Source organism: Mustela lutreola, chromosome 4 (genome assembly GCF_030435805.1).
Source record: "Mustela lutreola isolate mMusLut2 chromosome 4, mMusLut2.pri, whole genome shotgun sequence".
Classification (NCBI taxonomy): Eukaryota; Metazoa; Chordata; class Mammalia; order Carnivora; family Mustelidae; genus Mustela; species Mustela lutreola.
The window spans coordinates 148935638-148958545 of NC_081293.1; the positions used below are offsets into that span (position 1 = coordinate 148935638).

General features: G+C 42.9%; 1 protein-coding gene across 1 annotated transcript in view; it reads left to right on the plus strand.

The window, feature by feature from the left end:
• Positions 1-22908, plus strand: part of DNAH11 (dynein axonemal heavy chain 11) — a 322374-nt gene that overhangs the window by 146753 nt on the left and 152713 nt on the right. Inside the window, exons 41-45 of the mRNA XM_059171331.1 lie at positions 2877-3004; positions 4075-4223; positions 12932-13082; positions 16589-16720; positions 21383-21556. Coding sequence (XP_059027314.1) covers positions 2877-3004; positions 4075-4223; positions 12932-13082; positions 16589-16720; positions 21383-21556 — 734 coding nt within the window. The remainder of the gene's footprint in view (positions 1-2876; positions 3005-4074; positions 4224-12931; positions 13083-16588; positions 16721-21382; positions 21557-22908) is intronic.

Here is a 22908-nt window from a genome sequence, read left to right on the forward strand (position 1 = left end):
CAAGCTGTGCATTTAGCCTCATAGCAAATCCTATAGGCTTTACCTTTAATCTGTTGTCTTCCAGTACCCTTTGCCTTCTCTGCCGCTCCCGTCAGCCTGGACTGTCATCACCTATTGTCTGTATTTGTGCGGTCATCCCCGCTCTTGTCTCCTTGCAGTTCATTTCCCACACAACAGAGGGCGCTCCTGAAAATACAAATTCTCTGCTTGCAGTTTCCGGTGGGTTCCATCTCCCTTAGAATCCAGCCTTTATCCCAGGTTTACGAGGTTCTGTGTGATTAGATCCCTCCTCCCTCAGTTCTGGTCTCGTTTCCTATGCTCTGTTCCTCACCTACCATCATCCATGCACTCTGGCCTCCTTGCTCCTCCTTGAACATGCCAAGCGTCTTCCCATTGCGGGGCCTCTGCACTTGATGGTCCTGCTGTTGGCAGCACTATAGGTAATGTGTGTGTCTTAAGGAAGTATCTGGTCTTGGTGCCACCTCAGAGAAGGCTTCACTGAGGATTCTGTCCATAGGAGCACGCCTCACCCTTCTTGGTTTTCTTACCATGTGTGTGCCTATTTCTATAATTTGGGGACAATCGAAACTGGTTCTTGGCCTTTCTGTCATTTTTTTTTTTTTTTAAAGGATTGTGGCATGAAAGGACTAATACCAGTTTATGCTGAAAACCTGTGTAAGCCATTCAGATCTGTGATCATTAGGAAAGGTGGCCATTTTTTGTTTGTTTGTTTTTAATGAGTCATAGTAGTAGGTTTTGCATACTGTCATTTATTTTTGGACAAAACGAAACGAAACATTCCATGTATGTGCATCAAAACAGTTTTTCTTACAATATTATATACTTGAGTTTTGAAAAAGCAGTGATTATTACATACATCATGTAATATACGTAATACCTGAAAAGGACTGTGGGTTTAAAATATTTTTATCGGGGTGCCTAGGCGGCTTAGTCGGTTGGCCATCCAACTCTTGGTTTCAGCTCAGGTCATGATCTCAGGGTCCTAGGATCGAGCCCCATGTCCGTCTCCATGCTCTTTGGGGAGTCTGCTTAAGGATTCTCTCTCTCTCTCTCTCTCTCTCTGCTCCTTCTGCCCACTGTAAGATAAATAAATCTTAAATGTTTTTGTCTTCTCATCTTATAAACTACTAAGCCAATCACCAAGTTTCTCAAAAAAATGTAAAACACCTCTGAATTAGCTTCAGAATTCTATCCCATGAATATTGTTGTAGAAAAACAGAGAAAGGTAAAATAAACTAGTATTTGGCCTAAAATAGATAATGTATGTACATGGAAAAGGATAATGTCTTTCTTTGGTGTAACATACATGTATGTTAGCCCCTATAAGTCCCCACACCTGTTCTTCGAGGAAGCTACTATCTTTATTTGACATGTGGGAAAGCCTCAGAGAAGGTCAGGCATATCCTCACGGGAGTGAAACTTGTTCATTGGTCTGCAGTCCAGGTGTAGCTCAAAAGGTATCCCACATTGCCCATCAGAAAGAGGAAGCCAATGTACAGCAAATTTATTTACCCTTTTTTAAGACTTTATTTATTTATTTGAGAGAGAGAGTGTGTAAGCGGGCAGAGCGGCAGGGAGAGGGAGAAGTAGGCTCTCTGCTGAGCAGGAAGCCCCACGCAGGGCTCGATCCCAGACCCTGGGATGGTGACCTGAGCCGAAGGCAGACATTTAACTGACTGAGCCGCCAGAAGCCCCAGCAAATTTATTTACTTAATAAAAGAGCTTCCTATAGAAATAATGGTTTATTTTAGAAATAAAGAGCATGTAACTCCATACTCTATTAGCTTTTTAAAAATTCAATTAGCCAACATATAGTAGTACATCATTAGTTTTTGATGTAGGGTTTAGCGATGCATTAGTTGAGTATAAGACCCAGTGCTCCTCACATCACGTGCCCTCTTTAATGCCTCTCACCCTATTACCGCATCCGCCTCCCACTACCCCTTCTGCAACTCTCATTTTGTTTCCCAGAGTCAGGAGTCTCTGATGCTTTCCCTCCTTCTCTGATTTCTTCCCATTCAGTTTTCCCTCCCTTCTCCTATGATCCTCTGTACTATTCCTTATATTCTGAATATGAGCAAAGCCATATGATAATTGTCTTTCTCTGACTGACTTATTTCACTTAGCATGATTCCCTTCTGGTTCCATCCATGTCATTGTAAATGGTAGGTATTCATCCTTTCTGAAGGCTGAGAAATATTCCATTGTGTATATGGACCACATCTTCTTTTCTCTTTTCTTTTTTTTTTTTTTTTGAATTTTATTTATTTATTTGACCGACAGAGATCACAAGTAGACAGAGAGAGGAAGGGAAGCAGGCTCCCAGCCAAGCAGAGAGCCGGATTCTGGGCTCGATCCCAGGACCCTGGGATCATGACCTGAGCCGAAAGCAGAGGCTTTAACACACTGAGCCACCCAGGCGCCCCTGGACCACATCTTCTTTATCCACTCATCTGTTGAAAGGCATCTTGGCTCCTTCCACAGTTTAGTGACTGTGGACATGGCTGCTTTGAACATTGGGGTGCAGGTGCCCCTTCATTTCACTACATCTGTATCTTTGGGGTAAATACCCAGTAATGCAATTGCTGGGTCATGGGGTAGCTCTAGTTTTGACTTCTTGAAAAACCTCCATACTGTTTTCCAGAGTAGCTGCACCAGCTTGCATTCCCACCAAAAGTGTAGGAGGGTTCCCCTTTCACTGCATCCTCGCCAACATTTGTTTTTCCATGACTTGTTAATTTTAGCCTTTCTAACTGGCATAAAGTAGTATCTCATTGTGGTTTTGATTTGTAGTTCCCTGATGGGGAATGGTATGGAGCATTTTTTCTTGTGGATCATTTACTCTGAATGTGTAGGTCTCTTCTCATCCATTCTGCGAGAACAAGCGAATCTTAAGCACGAAGGACAAAAATGGATCATCCTGGATGGAGATATTGATCCCATGTGGATTGAGTCACTAAATACCGTCATGGATGACAACAAGGTGAATAATACCTTAGTGCTAAACAAATACCACACCCGGAGTGTAAGAAGATCTGTTCACTTGTTCATTGGAATACCAGTTTTTAATCATTAGCCCAATGTTCTTCATGTAATTGCTATTTTGATAAGTGGCACTATCCTGATAATGCTCTTAATTTCGTTGTTAAAGAGTTGAAGGGAAATAACGTTTTTCTTGTCTGCATAAATTTAACCACCTTTAAAGAAGGATAGATACCTGAGAATTGAGTTCATACACACCTCACCATTTTCCAATGGTGTCTAACCATTAGAACTCTAATTTGTCTGACCAGACAAATTATTATCTTTGGTTATATATGCAGTACTTGGATAATAAAAGGGTGAGTTTGTGCCCGTGTAAATTGATGGAATTTAGCTATTAGAATTAAGTAATTCCTATGGCTATAGAATGAGTATAAATGCATTTCTAAGCATTTTTGCTGTGGCTAATCCAGCATTCCCAGCAAAGACAAAACATGATAGTCCAGGCCCGTGAGACACCACTTAAAGCAACACAGGGTCTATGGTTAGGGTTAGGAGAAAGAAATAGGCAATCATCCTTGCTACAGAACAGAATTACGAACCCCCTTAAATTAGCGGTAATTACCGCTTTCTGCTTTAAGACACTGTTCATCATAAAATGTAGGTCTGAGATCTTTATACTTGCATGAGTTTCTCTAGCACAATTGATAATTGTGGTATTTCAGATTCTAAAGAAAGTTTGTTTTTTTGTGGTATTCAGGCCTTTTCATGTAATCAAATCTTAGAACAAATATCTTCTGTTCAGTAGTAATTACTGCAGACACTTAGTGTTTGGCATGAATGAGTCCGTGTTGGTGAGTTTGTTCCTCAGGGGTCAGTGAGCTCTCGTCTGGGATTAACTGAGATCTTTATTCACACCACTTTTCCAACTTGGGAGAGCGAGCTCATCACTTTTGGCACTTATACTGAGGGGGTTGGCCAGGGAGAGGGAGTACTTGGTGTTCTGAGTTCGCTGCATAGCCTTTGCCCCCCAGTGGCAGCACCTCTTTCACACTGTGCTGCTCTGTCCAGGTGCTGACCTTGGCCAGCAATGAGCGCATAGCCCTCACCCCCTCCATGAGGCTGCTCTTTGAGATCCACCACTTGCGGACTGCAACCCCAGCTACTGTTTCCAGAGCAGGGATTCTGTATGTGAACCCACAGGATTTGGGCTGGAATCCGTGAGTACTGCTTTTTTTTTTTTTTTTTTTTTAATTGTGGTAAAATATACGTAACAGAAAACATTTTCACCATGTTTAAGTGAACAGTTCAGTGGCAGTTAAGTACATTCACATTGTGAAACAACCATCACCCCCTAACTGTCTCCGTAACTTTCTCCATCCTCCCCAGTGGAAGCCCCATACCCATTAAACAGTAAGCACCCAATACGCCCTGCCCTCTGTCCCTTTCTCCTTTCTCCCTCTCTGAATCTGATCCTGCTGCATACCTCTTGTAACTGGAATCATATGGTAATTGTCTTTTGTGGTGGCCTTATTTCACTTAGCATAATGCCTTCAGACTTCATCCATGTTCTAGCATGTTCCAGAATTCCCTTCCTTTTTAAGGCTGAATGATGCTCCCTTGTACATATGCAGCACGTCTTGCTTATCCGTTCATCTGCTGGTAGATACTTGGGCTCCTTCTACCTTTTGATAGTTGCAAATAATGCTTTTGTGGACATGGGCATACAGGTGTATCTTTGAGTCCTTCCAGTTATTTTGGATATATACCCACAAGTGGACTTTCAAGATTGTGTGGTAATTCCATTTTTAATTTTCACTGGATCCACCATACTGGTTTCCATAGTGGCTGCACCATTTCGCATTCCCTCCAGCCGTGTACAAGATTCTAATTTCTGCACATTCTCACCAACGCCTGTAATTTTCTCTATTTTTTTATGACAGCCATCCTAATGGGTGTGAAAATGTATGTCACTCTGGTTTTGATTTACATTTCCCTAATAATTAGTCATATCAAGCATCTTTTCATGTGCTTATTGGCCATTTACATATTTTCTCTGGAGAAATGCTTATTTCAGTTTTAAATCTATTTCGGTTTTGTTTTTATTTTGTTGTATTTCTTTTTTCAGTTTTAGTTTTAAAAACTGAAATTTTGGGGCGCCTGGGTGGCTCAGTGGATTAAGCCTCTGCCTTCAGCTTGGGTCATGATCTCAGGGCCCTGGGATCAAGCCCCGCATCAGGCTTTCTGCTCAGCAGGGAGCCTGCTTCCCCTCTACCCCCGACCCTGTGCCCACCTCTCTGCCTACTTGCGACCTCTGTGAAATAAACAAAATCTTAAAAAAAAATAAAAAAATAAAATCTGAAATTTTATGTGATCACTTGAAGATACAGTATTAGTAAATAAATTGAAAGCTAATTGAGCAGGCTAATATAATGAAATTAGCACCTGTATGCCTTTGTCAGTTTTACAGGAACATTACCCTATTCACACCTTGTACATGTTAAGAACTCAGTGTTTGTTGAATAAGTGAAAAACAATACTAGTTCATATGGAGCACTGAGATAAAAATAAATCATTTCTATAAATATATTAATATGTCATATAAATGCATGTATGTTTGTACATACCCATAGAATAGCCATACACAAATAGCGGTAATGCTTTGATTCAGAGCAGGTTGACTGTGCCTACCTGCTTACTGTTCAGATGCTTGCACTTTCCAGAATTCATCCTGGAGGTCATGCGTTGGCGCCTCTAGCTTTCCCACTGTGAGCTGCGGAAATGATGTTTGATCTCCGCAAGTGACACATGCTTGGGCCTGGTGTGCTACTGGGATCAGAATCTTCTGTTGACCCTCCACCCTACTCTGTGACCCACTCTGTGACCCAGAGGCTGTCTAGGCTGTCCAGGCTAACCCCAGAGCCACTTCCCTGGGCTCCTTGCCCTCTAGCTTCTGGTTGGTTTGGCCCATGAGGAGCCCTGGCAGGAAATGAGAGGGAGAGAGAGGAGAGTGAGGTCAGGCTATTGAGTTCCCTGGCTCCCTCCCTGCGGTGTCACATCAGGATAACTATGTCCTTCAATGGCAGGTCACTCTCCTCTAAAATGTCTCTGTAAGATCAGTCCCTTCCACATTGTGACAGTCCTTCATTCCCTTGTCCCTGCAGGCACAGGTCCACTAACCAGTCCTCAGTTAATACCTGTGGCATAGCTTTCTCCCTTCGGTTCCCTGCTCCATACCCACCTTTGCCAATATCCTTCTAGATTCTTCCCTGTTACCCTGATTTAAGGATAACTGCTGTTCCCTGCCAGGTGCTTGGCTGATGCACTTCTCTAGGCTGCTTTCTCTGGTTCCTGATTTGTTCCTACAGGTCTCATTCCTTGAGTCCACAGCAAAGTAGAGCCATGCCCAGGCTTCTGTGTTTAACAGCATTTTATTGGATCTTTCTGGGGGCAGAGTCATTTTCAAAAGCCTAAAATGGAGAGTTCTTGTTGAGCTAATAGGTCCTTTCCCTAGCTAGGATTTGGACTGTCCTCTAGGATGTTTCTATGGGTTTGGGGCTGGCTAACAGAGTATCTCTAGTACCCCTTGATCCCCTACCATAAAGAGAGCAGAGGCATCTCCACACCCCCTTTCCTTCAAGGGGCCCCTCATCTCTCTGGGTGTGCTCTGACTTCAGTCATGAACCTCACAATTCCCATGGTCTCAGCAACATCACATGGAGATTCGTGCTAATAAAAGCTATCTAAATCCTTATTTCAAGAAGGACTTTTATCTAGTAAGTCAGAGTCTTACTCGATTAGAAAAAAACAGTTTGCATTCTTACAAAAGTTACACAACTCTGTCTTCACCATTACACTTTATTTTTATGGAGGGTTTTTGCTTGATCTAAGGTCAGTGGTTAAGTTTTAATTTTCATGTGTGTGACCACAGAAACATTAACCAAAACAATGGAAATTTTCTCTAAAGGATATTTTTATACTTCTACCTCCTATCACCAGAATCTTTATTTTTTTTTGATTATTTATTTATTTGAAAGAGACAGATATAGTGAGAAGAGACCATGAGCAGGGAGAGGAGTGAGAAGCAGGCTGAGCAGGGAGCTGGATGTGGGGCTCCATCGCAGAGCCCTGGGATCACAACCCAAGCTTAAGGCAGATATCTAACCAACTGAGCCACCGAGGTGCCCCCAGAATCTTTAAACGAACTACAAAAAAAAAAAAAAACTGTATTTTTTGGATTAAGGAATATGTTTTCACTTCATATTTATTGGATATATTGCTACCTTACTTTAATGTCATAATTTTAATTATGGGATAGCTTTGCATATATTGACTCATTGAATCCTTAATTACCTTCTGAGGTAAAATAATCAAACCAGTTTTCCAAACCAGTATCTTTGGTCTCAGTTTCCCCCAACTTTTTAATTTGAAAGTGTTGAAAATTATAGAAAATTTGAAATGGTACTAGTACACTATATACTTTTTCCCTGCAGTACCACTTGTTAGTGTCTTACTACATGTACTTTCTCTCTGAATGTGCACACACACTCTCTCTCTCTCATGGCTGTAGAGGCATATTTTCTCCTTTTACTTACTTTTGCAAAATTATCTGAAGACATTAAGCCTCTTCACCACTGAGTACTTGAGTATCTATTCCCTAAGAACTAAGAAATTGTCCTATGTGAAGCCAGTACAATTAACATACCTAAGCTATTAGTTCTGGATACAGTAGTATCTGATAAACAATAATTTTTCAAATTTTCTCAGTTAACTGAGAAATTTCCTTGGTAGGCTTTTTCTTTTCTTTTCTTTTTAATCCACTGTCACAATAAAGATCATGCATTGCATCTACTTGTCTATATTTTCTCCTTTAATGCAGAATATCCACCCACATTTTTCTTTCATGACATTGATAGTTTTGAGGGTAATCAGTCAGATGCCTAGAAGAGTGACCCAATGGTGGTTGCAAGTGGTGACTCCCTAATTCATTCCTTTCTATTTACATAGATGAGGTGACATTTCCCTATAAAAAGTGCCTCCTCCTCTTTCCTCCTAATCCCCTCCCTCACCCCTCCTCTTCCCTTTCTTTTTCTCTCGCTTTCTCAGTCCCACTCCCCCTTTCTTTCTTAATGGACATCATTTTCTGTTCATGGTTTCTTTTTTTTTAGTTCAATGGGTTATAATGCATTAGCAACATGATCATACTGAACGCTAGCTTTGTCCCAAATGTGCCAACAAGAGCCCTTTCCAGGCAGCCCCTTACTTGTTCTTTTTCACTTTTCATCCTCAGCCAGTCTTGTAGCGCTTGACTTTCAGGCTAACCAGCATGATTCAGGCCCCTTTCATTCTTTCTTTCCTTCACCCAATTCAGTCATTGCTCCAAGGAGCCAGAAGGAGCAACTTTTCATGTAAGGAATGGTATTTAGAATCCAAGACAGTGATGCTAGGTGTGCTCATTGCTACTGATAGGTCATTGCTTTTAGGCTCTTTCAGTGACCAGAATTAGGAAATCCATTTTCTTAATTCATATTGTGGGAAATCCTAAGTTATTGTGGATAGTAGAGATGATAAAATATTTTGTTTATAGTGTCTCTGCACGATTCGTTTAAGAACTAAAGGTAGTGTCATTATCATGTAAGCTTCTTAGATATTTTGTTGAAATTCACTGAGCTACTCTAAAAAAAATTTTTATATCCACACTTAACAGACACAGAACATACCAAGTCACACAAACATCCTTAAAATCACATGAACATGGGACTGGCTGTCAAAACCAAATACTATTCTACTTCTCAGTCCTAAGTAGATTTACTAGATGAATGCTGGACAGTTCACATGTGTCTGTTGAGATCTTGAGAAACAGAGAAAGAATGGGAAATAGAAGAAAATTTCTAAAAAATAATCAAGACCTTTTTCTTATTAGAAAGGGATGAAATGCATAAAAAGGAATGAAGTGCATAGAAAAGGAAAAAGCAAACAGGAAATGAATTAAATTTATTCAGAATTAAATTATTTAAATCACTTAACTTAAAATTACTTAAGTCGCTTAGCTTAAAATTATTTAAAGTGAACATCATTGAAAATATACCCAAACGGTATATTACTCAACTTCTAGAAAATGATAGGAAAATGTGGGACTATCTCCGAAATTTAGTCTGATTCCCAGAGATTACTGGAAGGTAACTTTTGACAACCCACCTTTAGATCATACTTATTCCTTTATCACTTTCATGGATAAAATCCTTTCGATTTTCTCTCTCTCATCCTCTCACTTGCATTGGATGAGCTTCTTGTCTTTTTTTACTTTTTTAAGGTTTTATTTATTTGAGAGAGAGCGTGAGTCTGGGGGGTGGAAGGCAGAGGCAGAAGGAGAAGCAGGCTCCCCGCTGGGCAGGGAGCCCGATGCGCAGCTGAATCCCAGGACCCTGGGACCATGACCCGAGCTGAAGGTAGAAGCTTACCAGACTGAGCCACCCACGTGCCCCGAGCTTGTTGTCTTCCACCCCTGCAATCCCATCCTTGCATCTTGGCAGCCTGTATATATTTGCAAACATACGGATTCAGAAACCATCGACATTCGCTGCCACTCAGCATGTTGTAACTTGGGCCATTTTTCCGGGCCACTTGTGAATGACGAGAGAGGCTGTATCTTGATTTGAGGGGCCAGTATATAACCAGAGCTCTGGTGAGTTCCTGCTCTTCTCCAGGACACTATTCCAGTCCCAGACTCTTGAAGAATAAATTAAAGAGTCCTCAGGAGCCTGAAAACTTGGGCTACTAAGTTTCCAAACTAGAGGGTCTTAGATTCCTGTGATCATGCGAACAGCCCATCTGAAGAAGGGCCGGGCAACACAGCTGATGGTAGGGAACACATTTGCAAAGGCCGAAGAGCCAAAGATCCTTTGTTTGTGAGCTGGATGTTGGTGTGAAGATGGTGCTTCAAGGTGTCATGGTGTGGCCCCTTCCTGAGGCAGGGGCCCCAGTGATCTCTTATGTAAGCAAGAAATAAATATGCCCTTTTAGCATGTCATTTGCCATGGTGTGTTGTACAACAGCACTGAGTTTCATCTGGTCATGTTCAAATGTACAGCATCTCTTAGCAACCCTAAGGGACTTTTTTATGAAGTACGGTGGAAAGAATTTTCAGCAAAGATCTGGACCTTCCGTTTCTGCCATTGCTGAGGATAATAGTGTCTTCCTCTGAATTCACTGTGTTTTAACATCTATTTTTAACCCAAGCTATGAAGATGTATACATAATTTATATGTGAAATTTTAAACTGTTTATATTTGACAATATAGACTTTGTTTTTTTTTTTTTTTTTACTCCCTTTGCTATGTGGTGTGGTTGACCCCTAGCAGAAATTGTTGGGGGCTTTTAAGGGGCTGCAGGATCCTATCTCCTGATTTGGTCATACTCAAGTCCTGCCCTGTGGAGCTAGTTTGTACAAGGGCAGCATTTGCTTGTGGACCAGGTGGGTGTTCTCTCCAAGACTTGTGCTCCTGCCTCTGTGGGTCCATGAAGCAGCTCTCACCTGCCCCCTCGGGCAGACCCCTTTTCCCCTTCTCTGGCTCTCTGGAGGCTTTAACCCCTGGTCATCCCTGCATAGGCCTCTGCTCCACTGACACCAAAGGCCAGGAGGTGGAGGCAGAATTTGTTGTACCCAGCAGAGCACTGGCCACCAGCCCTTGGTCCCTGCAGGACTCTACTGCCTTGAGGAAATGCACAGATCAGCGGAGCCAGGATCTGACCCCAATTCTCGGGCTTCAACCAACTCTGTGCTGGCTAGCATTTATTGAGAAGTTGTCGTAGGTCAGAGAATAATCCAAACACTTTCTGCAGGAGAAATCATCTCATCCTCAACAATCCTAGGAGGTTTGTGAGAAACTTAAAGCACAGAGAAGTGAAGCAACTCACCCTAGGCAGCAGTTAAAAAATGGTGTGTCTGGATAGCCAAACTATGGAAAGAACCTAGATGTCCATCAACAGATGAATGGATAAAGAAGATGTGGTAGGGGGCACCTGTGTGGCTCAGTGGGTTGAGCCTCTGCCTTCAGCTCAGGTCATGATCTCAGGGTCCTGGGATCAAGCCCTGCATTGGGCTCTCTGCTCAGCAAGGAGCTTGCTTCCTCCTCTCTCTCTCTCTCTCTCTCTCTCTCTCTGTCAAATAAACAAATAAAATCTTAAAAAAAAAAAAAAGATGTGGTGTATATATATACAATGGAATACTATGCAGCCATCAAAAGAAATGAAATCTTGCCATTTGCAACAACGTAGATGGAACTACAGGTATTATGGGTATTGTGCTTAGCAAAATAAGTCAATCAGAGAAAGACAGCTATCATATGATCTCCCTGATATGAGGAAGTGGAGAGGCAACGTGGGGGGTTTAAGGGGTAGGAAAAGAATAAATGAAACAAGATGGGATCAGGAGGGAGACAAACCATTAGAGACTCTTAATGTCACAAAACAAACTGAGGGTGGCTGGGGGGAAGGGGGTCAGGAGAGGGTGGTGGGGTTATGGACATTGGAAAGGGTATGTGCTATGGTGAGTGCTGTGAAGTCTGTAAACCTGGTGATTCACAGACCTGTATCCCTGGGGCTAATAATACATTATATGTTTATATAAAAATTAAAAAAAAAATGGTGTAGCTGGGCTACAGATCCGGGCGGTCAGCCTTGACAGCTCAGTCTCTCCCCTCACTACCCCTCACCACCCCCACTGCCCCAGTGAGCTCCGGACACTAAGATTCTGCTTCTGGCAGCTGCCTTGTGGTTGAACAAGCAGCTCAGAGGTAGCTGAGGTCCTTGTGCCTTCAATTCCAGTAACTCACACTTGTTTACCATCGTGCCCTAGTGCCCGCTGTCCCCACCGCCCGGAGATGCTCTCTCAAGTTCCCGTCCTGTACCTGGACTTCACCGAAAACCATTTCTCTTGGACCTGGAGAAGTTTTGACAGTTGATATCCTATAAATCTCAGTGTAGTGTAAATGTGATTGAATAGTTAATAGAGCTCTATTGTGGCGCTTTGTAAAAATCAAAGGGAGCCTTTTATAGGATAATTATCTTGCCTTAATTTCTTCCAATAGTGGAAATGTGAAATCTGATTTGCTTATAGCAAGGTACAGCGGTAGCTGTATAGCTGTGCCGCTCATGCCTGGATGTATTTATCACTGCATCCCGTTTGATGAGAACTTTTTGAGCAATTATTTTTCATTTAGCATCACACAGTGTCTCCCCAGAGACGACTATGGGAGCAGCTAGGCTATGTTTCATTTCATTGATAAGTATGACTTTATTAATATGTTAGGGTTATTTATATATCAAAACTGATAACCTTTTGTAAGCTCCAGATTAATACACATGTACCCAAGCATGAGATACCATTTCAGAGCGACTTATCAGAAACGCATTATCTGCTTCTCAGGTTGGCGTTCCCTCCAAGCCAGTAGAAAAGGAGAGATTCTGAAATAGCCCCTGTGGAATTTTCACCTTTTTATATGTAACTGATTTGTCATTACTAAGTAATTGATGCCAAGATTAATCAAGAAAAATCCCAAGCTGTTTTCATAAATAAAGCCTACCCTATGAAACTAGTTTCAGTCCCTTAGGAAATGACATGCTACACCTCCTTATAAAGGCTCAGTAATGGCCTACTTAGACTCCATTATGTTTGCCTTCTAAGTGCTAGTAGGAGTTTCTTCTACAGTTTTTTCATTAGGGTAAAAATGGCCATTAGAATAAGTTTTTAAGGGGTCATTTAAAAATATTTGCAGTTTGAGAAATAGAATGAACTCACTACACATGTCCCCGAAGGGTGGCATCAAGCTGTGTTGGGTGGAGGGGTGGCGGGGGGGAGTTCAGAGTTGGTGAAATTCAGCTTTTCAAGCCTCATGTTCAATAAAAGCTTTTCTGTGTTCTTTTTCAGGTATGTGGCCAGTTGGATAGATAGAAGGCAGCATCAATCAGAAAAGGCCAATTTAACTATTCTTTTCGATAAATACGTTCCTGCCTGCTTGGATAAGCTGAGAACAAGCTTGAAAACCATCACTTCAATTCCAGAGAACAGCCTGGTGCAGGTCTGGCTCTGGTTTCACCATCATACGCTCTGGTCCTGATGCAGTGGTGTGGCCTGACAGAGGCAGCAGGAGCTTTTGTTTGCTTGAGGAAGGAGACTCAAAGAGGGGTGCCTGGGTGACTCCATCGGTTGGGCGTCCGACTCTTGATCTCAGCTCTGGTCTTAGTCTCAGGGTCATGAGTTCAGGACCTGTGTTGGGCTCCATGCTGGGTGTGGAGCCTACTTGAAAAAATGAAAAATAAAAGATACAGCAGTCAGTGTAATAGCTGCTCTGCTGAAAAATGAAAAATACGATAAATGAAAAATAAAAAATGAGGCAAAGATTGCGGGGTTCGTCAGGTGGCTCCACTTCTCTTTCCCCAGCTCCTTGTTCCCCGGGGCTTTCCGCAAACCTCTGTGACACACCTATCAACTTCTGTTATCACTCGGGCTTACAGACCGGTTGTTTTCATGAGACTGTGAACTAGAGGCCAGAAGGCACCTTGTATTTATTTTTATGTCCCCAGAAATGTACATAGTTCCCTCGCACAGAGCAGGGGCCAAGTATGTGTTTACTTAATCATTGTGTTCCTCCAAGTATATTGGAATAGACTAAGAAGAACAAGGTAGTAACAGGCATATTTATTTTTCTGTCTCCTAAGTAACTGGCCCAGAGAAGGGGCTCAGTATGTTTTTGACTACAGTAAATCCAGCATCTAAGCTGGGCGGTAGGAGAAAGCTTCCGAGCTGACCATCCCCGGCCCTCCCATGCTCTTCTTCTTTCCTGTGCACCCCCTTCCCCAGATACTCCTGAAGTCAGGGCAGTCTCCGGGGGGAGTTCCTAATACTCCAGGAACAGGTCTATTCTGACCCTTGGTCTGAGACCCCTGGTAAGACTGAAGGGTATGTGTATGATAGGTTGTCATGGAAGCAAATGAAAATAATTCGCAACACACAGAAATGAAGGTTGTGATCTTAATCTCAGCATGAAGAAAAACAGCCCCCAGCCTTTACAAGTAGAAAACTTCACAAAAGATTTACAATTAGAAATCCATTTTTTTTTTTTTATTCTCTAGGAACAAAATTGGTGTGAGAGTACTTTGATACCTTTAAGTTCCTGTTACCAGATTTGTTTGAAGCTAAATTAGAAAGAGTCACAAGCATAATAAGAAGAGAAAGTTCAGGTTTTTAGATAATTCACACACCAATTAAGTAAACGATAGTCTTCAACAGTAATTATCTGAGGTATAATTTATTTCTGAAAGCAGGTCTGAATTTATTCATAATGAATTAATTATGTGGTTAGCCTAATTAGACTTCCTCTGGTGTAGTACTTGCAAAAGCATGACTGTATTCTTTCTCGAGTTGACTTATATATTTGTGTGATTCTCTGTAGTGTGAATTTTTTCATTCAAGACTAGTGTGAAAATAGGTCAGTAGGAATTAATATGACTTTGCCTCTCACTTCCTCCTTTTGTAGTATTCAGAAATGGCATTTTGTCCTCAGCTCCTTTCTAGCAGTTGTTTATAGAGTAGTCTCTCTTCTGGGATTACTTGCCAAGGACAAAATTTGAGATGAACATGAGTACAAAGGGGAACACCTTCAAATGCCTACTTTAAGAAATTAATGTGCTCTGTTTTCCAATAAATGACATGTATTTGCTTTTTTAAAAATATTTATTTATTTGACAGACAGAGATCACAAGTAGGCAGATAGGCAGGCAGAGAGAGAGGAGGAAGTAGGCTCCCTGCGGAGCGGAGAGCCCGATGAGGGACTTGATCCCAGGACCCTGAGATCATGACCTGAGCTGAAGGCAGAGGCTTAACCCACTGAGCCACCCATATATTTGCTGCCCGACATATATTTGCTTTAAGTTTGGTTAATCATATTAATTCCTCCATAATATACACCAGAGTCTGACGTTAGTAATTGCTGACACAGAGCTCCAAGTGTTTTCCAAGTACTGCACTGGGGAGAAAACAGAGAAATGATGAGTTAGTCAAGTCCCCAGATCAGCAGATGAGGACCCCCTGAAATCTTCCAGTCCCTGTTTTGGTTTTGGTTTTAACAGTCCCATACAGCACTAAGGCTTCTACTCAGAAGTAGCAAAGCCTCACCGTCTTACATTATTTTTCTCGATACGAAATGGGTGATTTTTATATCTTTGGGGGGATTAAATTGGCAGATATGGAACTATATAATATAATAGAAATCAAGACAGAAGGTTGAAAAATACAACAGGCGATCAACTTTTCAAATTGAAAACCTTTGTAAATTACTTCCAGGAGCTCTTTCCTGTGTTACCATGGCTTTTCCCTGGTTTCCGGTGCTGGGAAAGAGAGACACAACGTGTAGTTCTGACTTGTTCTGTTGTGGCTTGCGTTGCTGTCTGTGTGATAGTGATCAGATCTCAGGCTGCCTCTAGAAGCCAGGAGAAAGGTTCCAGGAGTTCTGAGAGTCTGGGACACCACTGCTGTGTGACCCCTACACCTGTGCTTCAGAGAAGTAGCTCGAAAACACGTTCACGATGGTTATTGTTCCCTTTGGGAAAGGCCTTTGCAAGCAGCCATGTTCCCCTCCTCACCGACCTGATTATCCTCAACTCAGGCTGTGTTTCTGACCAACAGCTCGTTGCCATCTCACACGGAGGGAGTAAAGGGCAAGTTCCTGAATAGTGTTTCTTCCAAGGTTAAATTTAGTTCGGTGTTCAAAAAAAAAAAAAAAAAAAAAAGTCACAGGCGAAGGCTGCCAGTCTGTCTTTCTAAGTTTATACAACAGGTGGGAAAAACCTGCTGCCAAAGCACTAAGGGAAAGTGGGTTATCTAAATGTCCAGCAGGAAGGAAACAAATAAATGCCTCTGTCAAGTGGAGTCCTATGCGTCCACTCCCACTCGTACGTTAGAGCAACCCTTACTGGGAAGGCAAGGTATCTGAAGTTTGTTACTGAGTGAAAATGTGAGCTCTAGACAACTCTGTAGTGCTGTGACTCCCTGTTAATAAAAAAGAGCTTAGATATATTCCCCATTATCTTGACTTTGTGCCTGTATGTACCCATGTTTATTATAGTGATTACAAATTGGATAAAATAGTCCTTTTTAAAAAATAGTTGATTACTTAGAAGTTCGGTTTCATTAAAAGTGGCAGAGGTGGCAGTGCCTGGGTGGCTCAGTGGGTTAAAGCTTCTGCCTTCGGCTCAGGTCATGATCCCAGGGTCCTGGAATCGAGCCCCACATCGGGCTCTCTGCTCAGTGGGGAGCCTGCTTCCCTTCCTCTCTCTCTGCCTGCCTCTCTGTCTACTTGTGATCTCTGTCAAATAAATAAAATCTTTAAAAAAAAGAAGTGGCAGATATTTTTCCACTGTTGACTTAGAAAACCAATGCAGTGATTTTTGTCTGTCTCAACGTCACAGATTAGGGAAAATTCTATAATCTCTTAAGGAGAAAGTGGATTGATTAGTATGTCCTGTGACCTGACTCTGCTATTAAGGAGCTATTGCCCTGAGTGAATAGCTATTTCTTTTTCTTTAGACAATTTGTACCCTTCTGGAATGCTTGTTGACTCCTGACAACGTACCTTTGGACAGCCCAAAAGAGGTTTATGAAGTCTACTTTGTCTTTGCTTGTATCTGGGCGTTTGGAGGCACTCTGTTGCAAGATCAGGTATGTTTTGAGATGGTACACAGAAATAATTTATAGAACCAGTTTTACTTGGGGTGCAGGTTGTAATGTGATCCCTGTTGGTTTTTTATTTTTAATATCATCATAAACCTCTTATAAGCCAGTATGTTTAGGCAAGCTCGTCCAGGCTGGTAGCTCTAACTTGGGCTGACGCTGCCCCACATCTTCTTGGGAGCTCAGGGGTCGGTGATTCCACTTGCCTGGGGGAGCAGCGCCAACAGTGTGCTCTTCCAGAGGCCAGTCCTGCTCCCTGAGCCAAAGACAGAGCTCTGTCTTGGCCACACCCCCAAACTGGCTCTTCGTCTTCACCCTTTCTTATCCTCGGGAATACTCACATTCCTTTCAGTTGCTCGAGTTAAAAACCCAGGAGACCCCATTCTTCTTTACTTCTGTATCCAGTGGTCAGCAGATCCTTTCAGTCACACAACACCTGTCAGGTCTGTCCCCACCTCCCTGTCCCTACAGCCTTCATTCAGGAATGTATCATCTTTAGGTTGTCCTGGGCTGTCACAGTGTCTTTGCTCGGGCTGCCGTAACGAAATGCCGTACCTTGGATGGCTTAACTGACGGAAATTCACTTTTGTTTCTGGAGGCTCAAGTCCAAGGTCAGGGTGCCAGCATGGTCAAGTTCTGGCAAGGGCTCTCTTCCTGGCTTACAGAGAGCTGCTTTTTTACTGTGTCCTCACATGACAGAAAACAATAAAAAGCTTTCCGATGTCTTTTTTATAAAGACACTAATCCCATCACAAAGGCCCAAGCCTCATGACCTCATCTAAACCGAATTACCTCCCAAGGCCCCATCTCCAAATATCATCACATTGGGGGATAGAGCTTTAAAATAGGAATGTCGGGGAGGGGGGTGGGGGTGGGCACATTCAGTATACAGCCTGTAAGAACCTTGGGATCAGTTTCCCTGTGTCTGGTCCCTTGCCTCTAATCAGTCTCTTACGTGATTCCTGGAGTAGTTATTGGGGAACCAGACTCAACTCAGGCGAGATCCTTTCCATGGGTCTTGCCTTCAGCCGAGCATGAGGCTCCCATGCCTGCCCAGCACTCCTAGAGGAGCTTGTCCATGGCTGCTCATTTCTTTTGGACAAACACTTGAGCTTGCTCGAGTGCGTGCATATGTGCATATTCACACATGAGACTTACTCAGGTGCAAAGTGGGAGTGTTTCAGTGCTAGAAAATGGCACATCTCATCTCCACCAGGTTCCTCCTCTGTATGTAGATTTTGCCATGTAACATTTCCAGTAGCTGCGTAAGCTATCTTCATGGTGTGCATAAAGCTCAGAGGGACAAAGGGACTTGACCAAGGTTATGCTGATAGGAAATGACTGCACCAGGATTCACGCCTGTGTACATCTCCAAAGGCCACCTGTTCGAGGATACCTCAGGATCCCTCACGGTCATAACTGATCCCACATGTAGCCCTGAATCTTTGCCTTAAAAATAGATGGCACCCATCTTCCTGACTTTGCCAGATATTTCCACTTAAATTGGAAGGCATCACAGCCAAAAGGGCCCCATATTTCCACTGGTTGACTTGTTGTAGGCCCTCAGATACAAGGTTGCTTAAACCTGTGGGCCAGTTCTGCTTCTTGTCACGAGGTCACTGTAAATCATGTCTATAAACAGGCGTGGAATTCACTTGGCCTGCTCGACCTGATGTTGATCCCACATTTCCTTCTGTAATATCCAAGGGCTTTCTAAAGCAAAGCTGCCTGTGTTGCTTTGAGTAAGAGTCAAGAGTTGGCATTGGGTGACTTCGTGTGGTCTTTCTCAGGCGCAATTTACAGCATGTGTGAGCTTCTCCTTCATGGAGGGTGTGGGCAGAATCTCCCCCCTCTTATCCCACCCCCCATGCTTTTTTATGTTTTTTCTAGGGTTCTCCCCAAGGTTTTTCCTTCACTAGGATATGAACCAGGTAAAATTGTGTGAGTAGAATGTGGACAGTGGAAATCTCTCTCTTCCTGACGACTTCCCTCCCAGCTGATTGCCTTCTTGTCTTTCCAGTTTTCAAACATGGCTGCCTTCCCCACAGTCCGTCAGGCTGGGCCCTGGGCCACCGCAGTGGCCCCCTCACTCCTCCAGACACTCTTCTCCCTGAATGAGGTTCTTCTCCTTCATCCTCCTCCTCCTCCTCATCACCACCACCTTCACATCTTCAGAAGGGCTCTCACTACGAAGCATTCAAAGTAGAGGCTGTTAAGTTGTAAACATGAAGGAAAGCTGAAAGAAATACTCTTAAAAGCGCCTTTTATAAGTTGAACAAATCTGAGTGCCAGCTGGATGTCCGAGAATGTGCTTACGCCTCTGAGTTTGCTACTTTCCTGAATTTTCAAAAAAATAAAACCTCTATGTATAAGTACAACTATCCCCCTCCCCTTTTACAGAAGAGCCAAAACTTAGCCTGCTTGAGGATGCCCAGGTGATGTCTGAGCCACTCTCCAACTGCAGCATGCTGGCTCGGCTCCTGTGTTCTTAAGCCAGGCCATTGCAGGCAGCTTCCAAAATAAGTCTTGATCAGCTCTCCCCAAGCTCCCATCAACTGCTATTATCACTTCTCACTTGGCTTCTAAGGTAACAGCCTCACTGGTCTGCTTCTGTACCTCCCCCATAATCCATTATCCTCTCAGCAGCCAGAGCGATTTTTTAAAATGTAAATTGAATTATAGGATACACTTGAGAGTTTAAAACACTTTAATGGATTCCATTTGCTTTTAGGATAAAGTGAAAAATTTAATACTATTTACATGGCCCCTGGATCTTTGGTCCTGCCAGTCTTTTCCTGCTTCTTCAGCCACCCCTTCTCCCCGCCACCCCCGACATCCCACATGCTTCCGCCAGCTTCGGTGCCCATTTCTGGAACCCAAGGTCTTTCACACCACAGGATCTTCACCCATGGTGACCTCTTCCTTCTTCTTGGAATTGTATTCTCCCTAATCTGTACCAGTTCTCAAAGAAAGCCCACCTGAACGTCCAATTAAAATAGGTTCACCCCTTTTTGGTGAGGAGGCGGAGAAATGGCTTAACCCACTGAGCCACCCAGGTGCCCCCATGGAGACTCTTAGAACACCCTGAGGGTTCATGGAGGGAGGCGGGTGGAGGATGGGCTGGATAGGTGGTGGGTTTTGGGAGGAAACTCGTTCTGATGACCACTGGGCGTCCTACATAAGTGATGAATCACTGAATTCTACTCCTGAAACCAGTATTGCCCTGTACGTTAACGAACTAGAACTGAAATAACAATAGATTCACCCCTGTTACTCTCCATTAGAGCAAACTCTGCTTTCACAGCACTTGCTTTTTTCTGCGTTTATCGGCTTAGCCTCTACTTCCTCCGGTCTCTGCTTCTATCTCCCCGTAAGTTCTGTGATGGCAGACACTCTGTTGGCTTTCCTCCCCAGTCTAGAACAAATGCACTGTAGTTGAGTGCACTGAAGAGTCAAAGATGTCTTACCAAAATGATCTTGCTGATGTAGTGTTTAGAAATTTTGATGTCAAGTCCCCGTCCTAGATCTTCTGCCTACAGGGAATCTTGCCAGGTGTTTTGCCTTTGGAACTGATTTGATTTAAGACAAACTTTTGTAGGGAGATAAAGTAGCCATGCCACCAGCTTGAAAACAACTCACACGAGCCTGGACTCATAAACACGTGAGTGGTGGTGAGCAGGAGCGTGAGCTCAGCGTGTTTGGCAGATGGAGGCAAGCTCTGCCTGTGAAGACTCCTCAGCCTTCTCTGCCCTCAGCACACACCCCTGCTCTCCAGCCCTCCTGTCTCTGCTCATGTGTGCAATCAGCCCAGTGCAAGAAGTCAGCCATAGTCCAAGGACGTAGGATACCAAAGAAAAAGCAGTTTTAAGAATGTGACCGGAGAAAAACGGGAGTTAAGGTCTTGAAAAGTCTAAGACTGCTGAGTGCCGTGGCCACTCCCACACACTGTTCTTAGAGATCCCCCAAGCTCAGGGTGGTCATGGATCCTGCAGGTAAAGAAGTCCCTCTACCAGGTTGTTCTGTGACTTAAAGGGATGAAATAGGGTTACCCAATGTTTGCTTTTCAAAATAAGGGCATTTATAAATAATGACCATAAGGAATACCATAATTTTATAAAAGAAAAGCTATTTCAACAGCAAAAGTTCCAAGAAGCCTGTATGCTCAAATAGAGGGTAGTATTTAAATCAAATAATGTTACCAGTTTTTTAAAAAAGTGTTCCTTTGTTCTTATCTTTCCTACTTTATCGAGAATTGATGTGAATATTCGTAGAAATCAACACCAGTGTTTGAGAAACACTATCTCACTGGAGCTAGAGGGTAATTTGCCTGAGAGCTCATTGTTAAATTAAATAACCCAGGGGTAGTCGAAGGTTCACCTAACCTTACTTTGCTTTTTAAGTTAATAATTGTTCCAGAAAATTTGTACCTTTTGGATGTATGGCAATTATAGCTTTCTGCCTCTCTGATATTATCACTCATTATAAGTTACTTCTAGTTATTTATTTTTCTTGGGTCAGTTACTCTAGCCCATTTGTAATTATAACTGTGTTATAACTGCAAATAACTGTGTTCAGTGGGATTTGGAGGGGCTTCGTATGTGTTCAGAATTACCTCTAGGTCTGCCTAAGGATTTCTCTTGTTGTTCTTAGCTTTCTGACTCTCAAGCTGAATTCAGTCGGTGGTGGCATAAAGAGATGAAAGCAGTGAAGTTTCCATCCCAGGGGACCATCTTTGATTATTATCTGGATCACAAAACTAAGAAGTTCTTGCCTTGGGCTGAGAAGGTCCCCACATTTACTATGGATCCAGAGGTCCCTCTGAAGGTAGGTGGATGGAACCTAGAAATTTTCAAGCCACACTGTGCTGCTTTGAGCCTTTTTGTTTCATGTTTGAGCAGTCCTTCTGCTCACCAGTCCTGCCTTTTGAGACATTTTTATTGATATGGTCGAGCATATAGCATATTGCCTGGGAGAGAAGAATCTTAGTTCTAGGAACAACTACTGAGATGGCCCTTAAGTTTATGCAAACTTTTAAAAAAAATGTCTACCTAAGTCTATTTTAACTGTTTTAATAAGACACAAAAGCAATTTTGTGTCTTATTAAAAATCAAAGACCTATTTCTGTTAGCTCCAATGATTCTTTTATCTGACCATATTGTGAATTTATTAGCACTTTTCCTGTCGAACTTAACTGCCCCCCCCCAAGCCATAAAATAGTGTTTAAGCTCCTCAACTCAAAGGTTTGAAATCCTCATGGCTGATGGCAAATCAAAGAGAATCTTTTTTTTTTTTTTTCATTATTTCTCTTCATAAATCGTTGTTTTACATTTCTCTGATGTTGACTGATTCTTCGGTCATCTTCTTCTGCCCCAATCTCATTTCCTTTTCATTAGACTTCTTAAAATCTCAACATTTGGATTCACATGGAAGCTTAGTGCTTCCGGTAGCACTGTATGAATAGAATATACAGGGTTTCTATGGTATTAACTAAGCAGCTAGTGTGAAACAAGACCCAGTGTATTCACTTCCTGGAGCTGGAGGCTAGACGGTGAAAGACCAAGTGTTCACAGGAATGGTTCCTCCTGAGGGTCTCCAGGAGCCTGCATTCCAGGCCTCTGTCTGGAGTTTGCTCTTGATCTTGGGGTGCCTTGGCTGGTGGCAGCACAGCTCCAGTCCTAACATGGCATTTGCCCCAAGTGTGTCTCTGGGTGTGCAAATTCCCCTTTGCATGAGGACACCAGTCTTCGCTTTGGGGGCCCTACTCTACTTGTCTTAGTGTGCTGGGGCTGCCCTAACACGATACCGCACACTGGATGGCTTAAACACCAGAAATTCATTTCCTTGCAGTTCTTTCTGGAGGCAAGAAATCCAGGATTGAGGTGTTGGAAGGCTTGGTTACTCCTGAGAGCTCTCTCCCTGGCTTGAGGATGGCCGCCTTCTTGCTGTGTCCTCACATGGCCTTTGTGTGTGCCTCCCTGAGCACTGTCTTCAAGTCTGCCCAAATTTCCTCCTCTCAGAAGGACAACAGTCAGATAGGGGTAGAGCCCGCCCTAATAGCCTCATTTTAACTTAATCATCTCTTTAAAGAGCCTGTTTTCAAATACAGTCACTTTATGGGGCACTAGGATTTTGGGCTTTATTATGCGGATTTTGGGAAGACACAGTTCAACCCATTA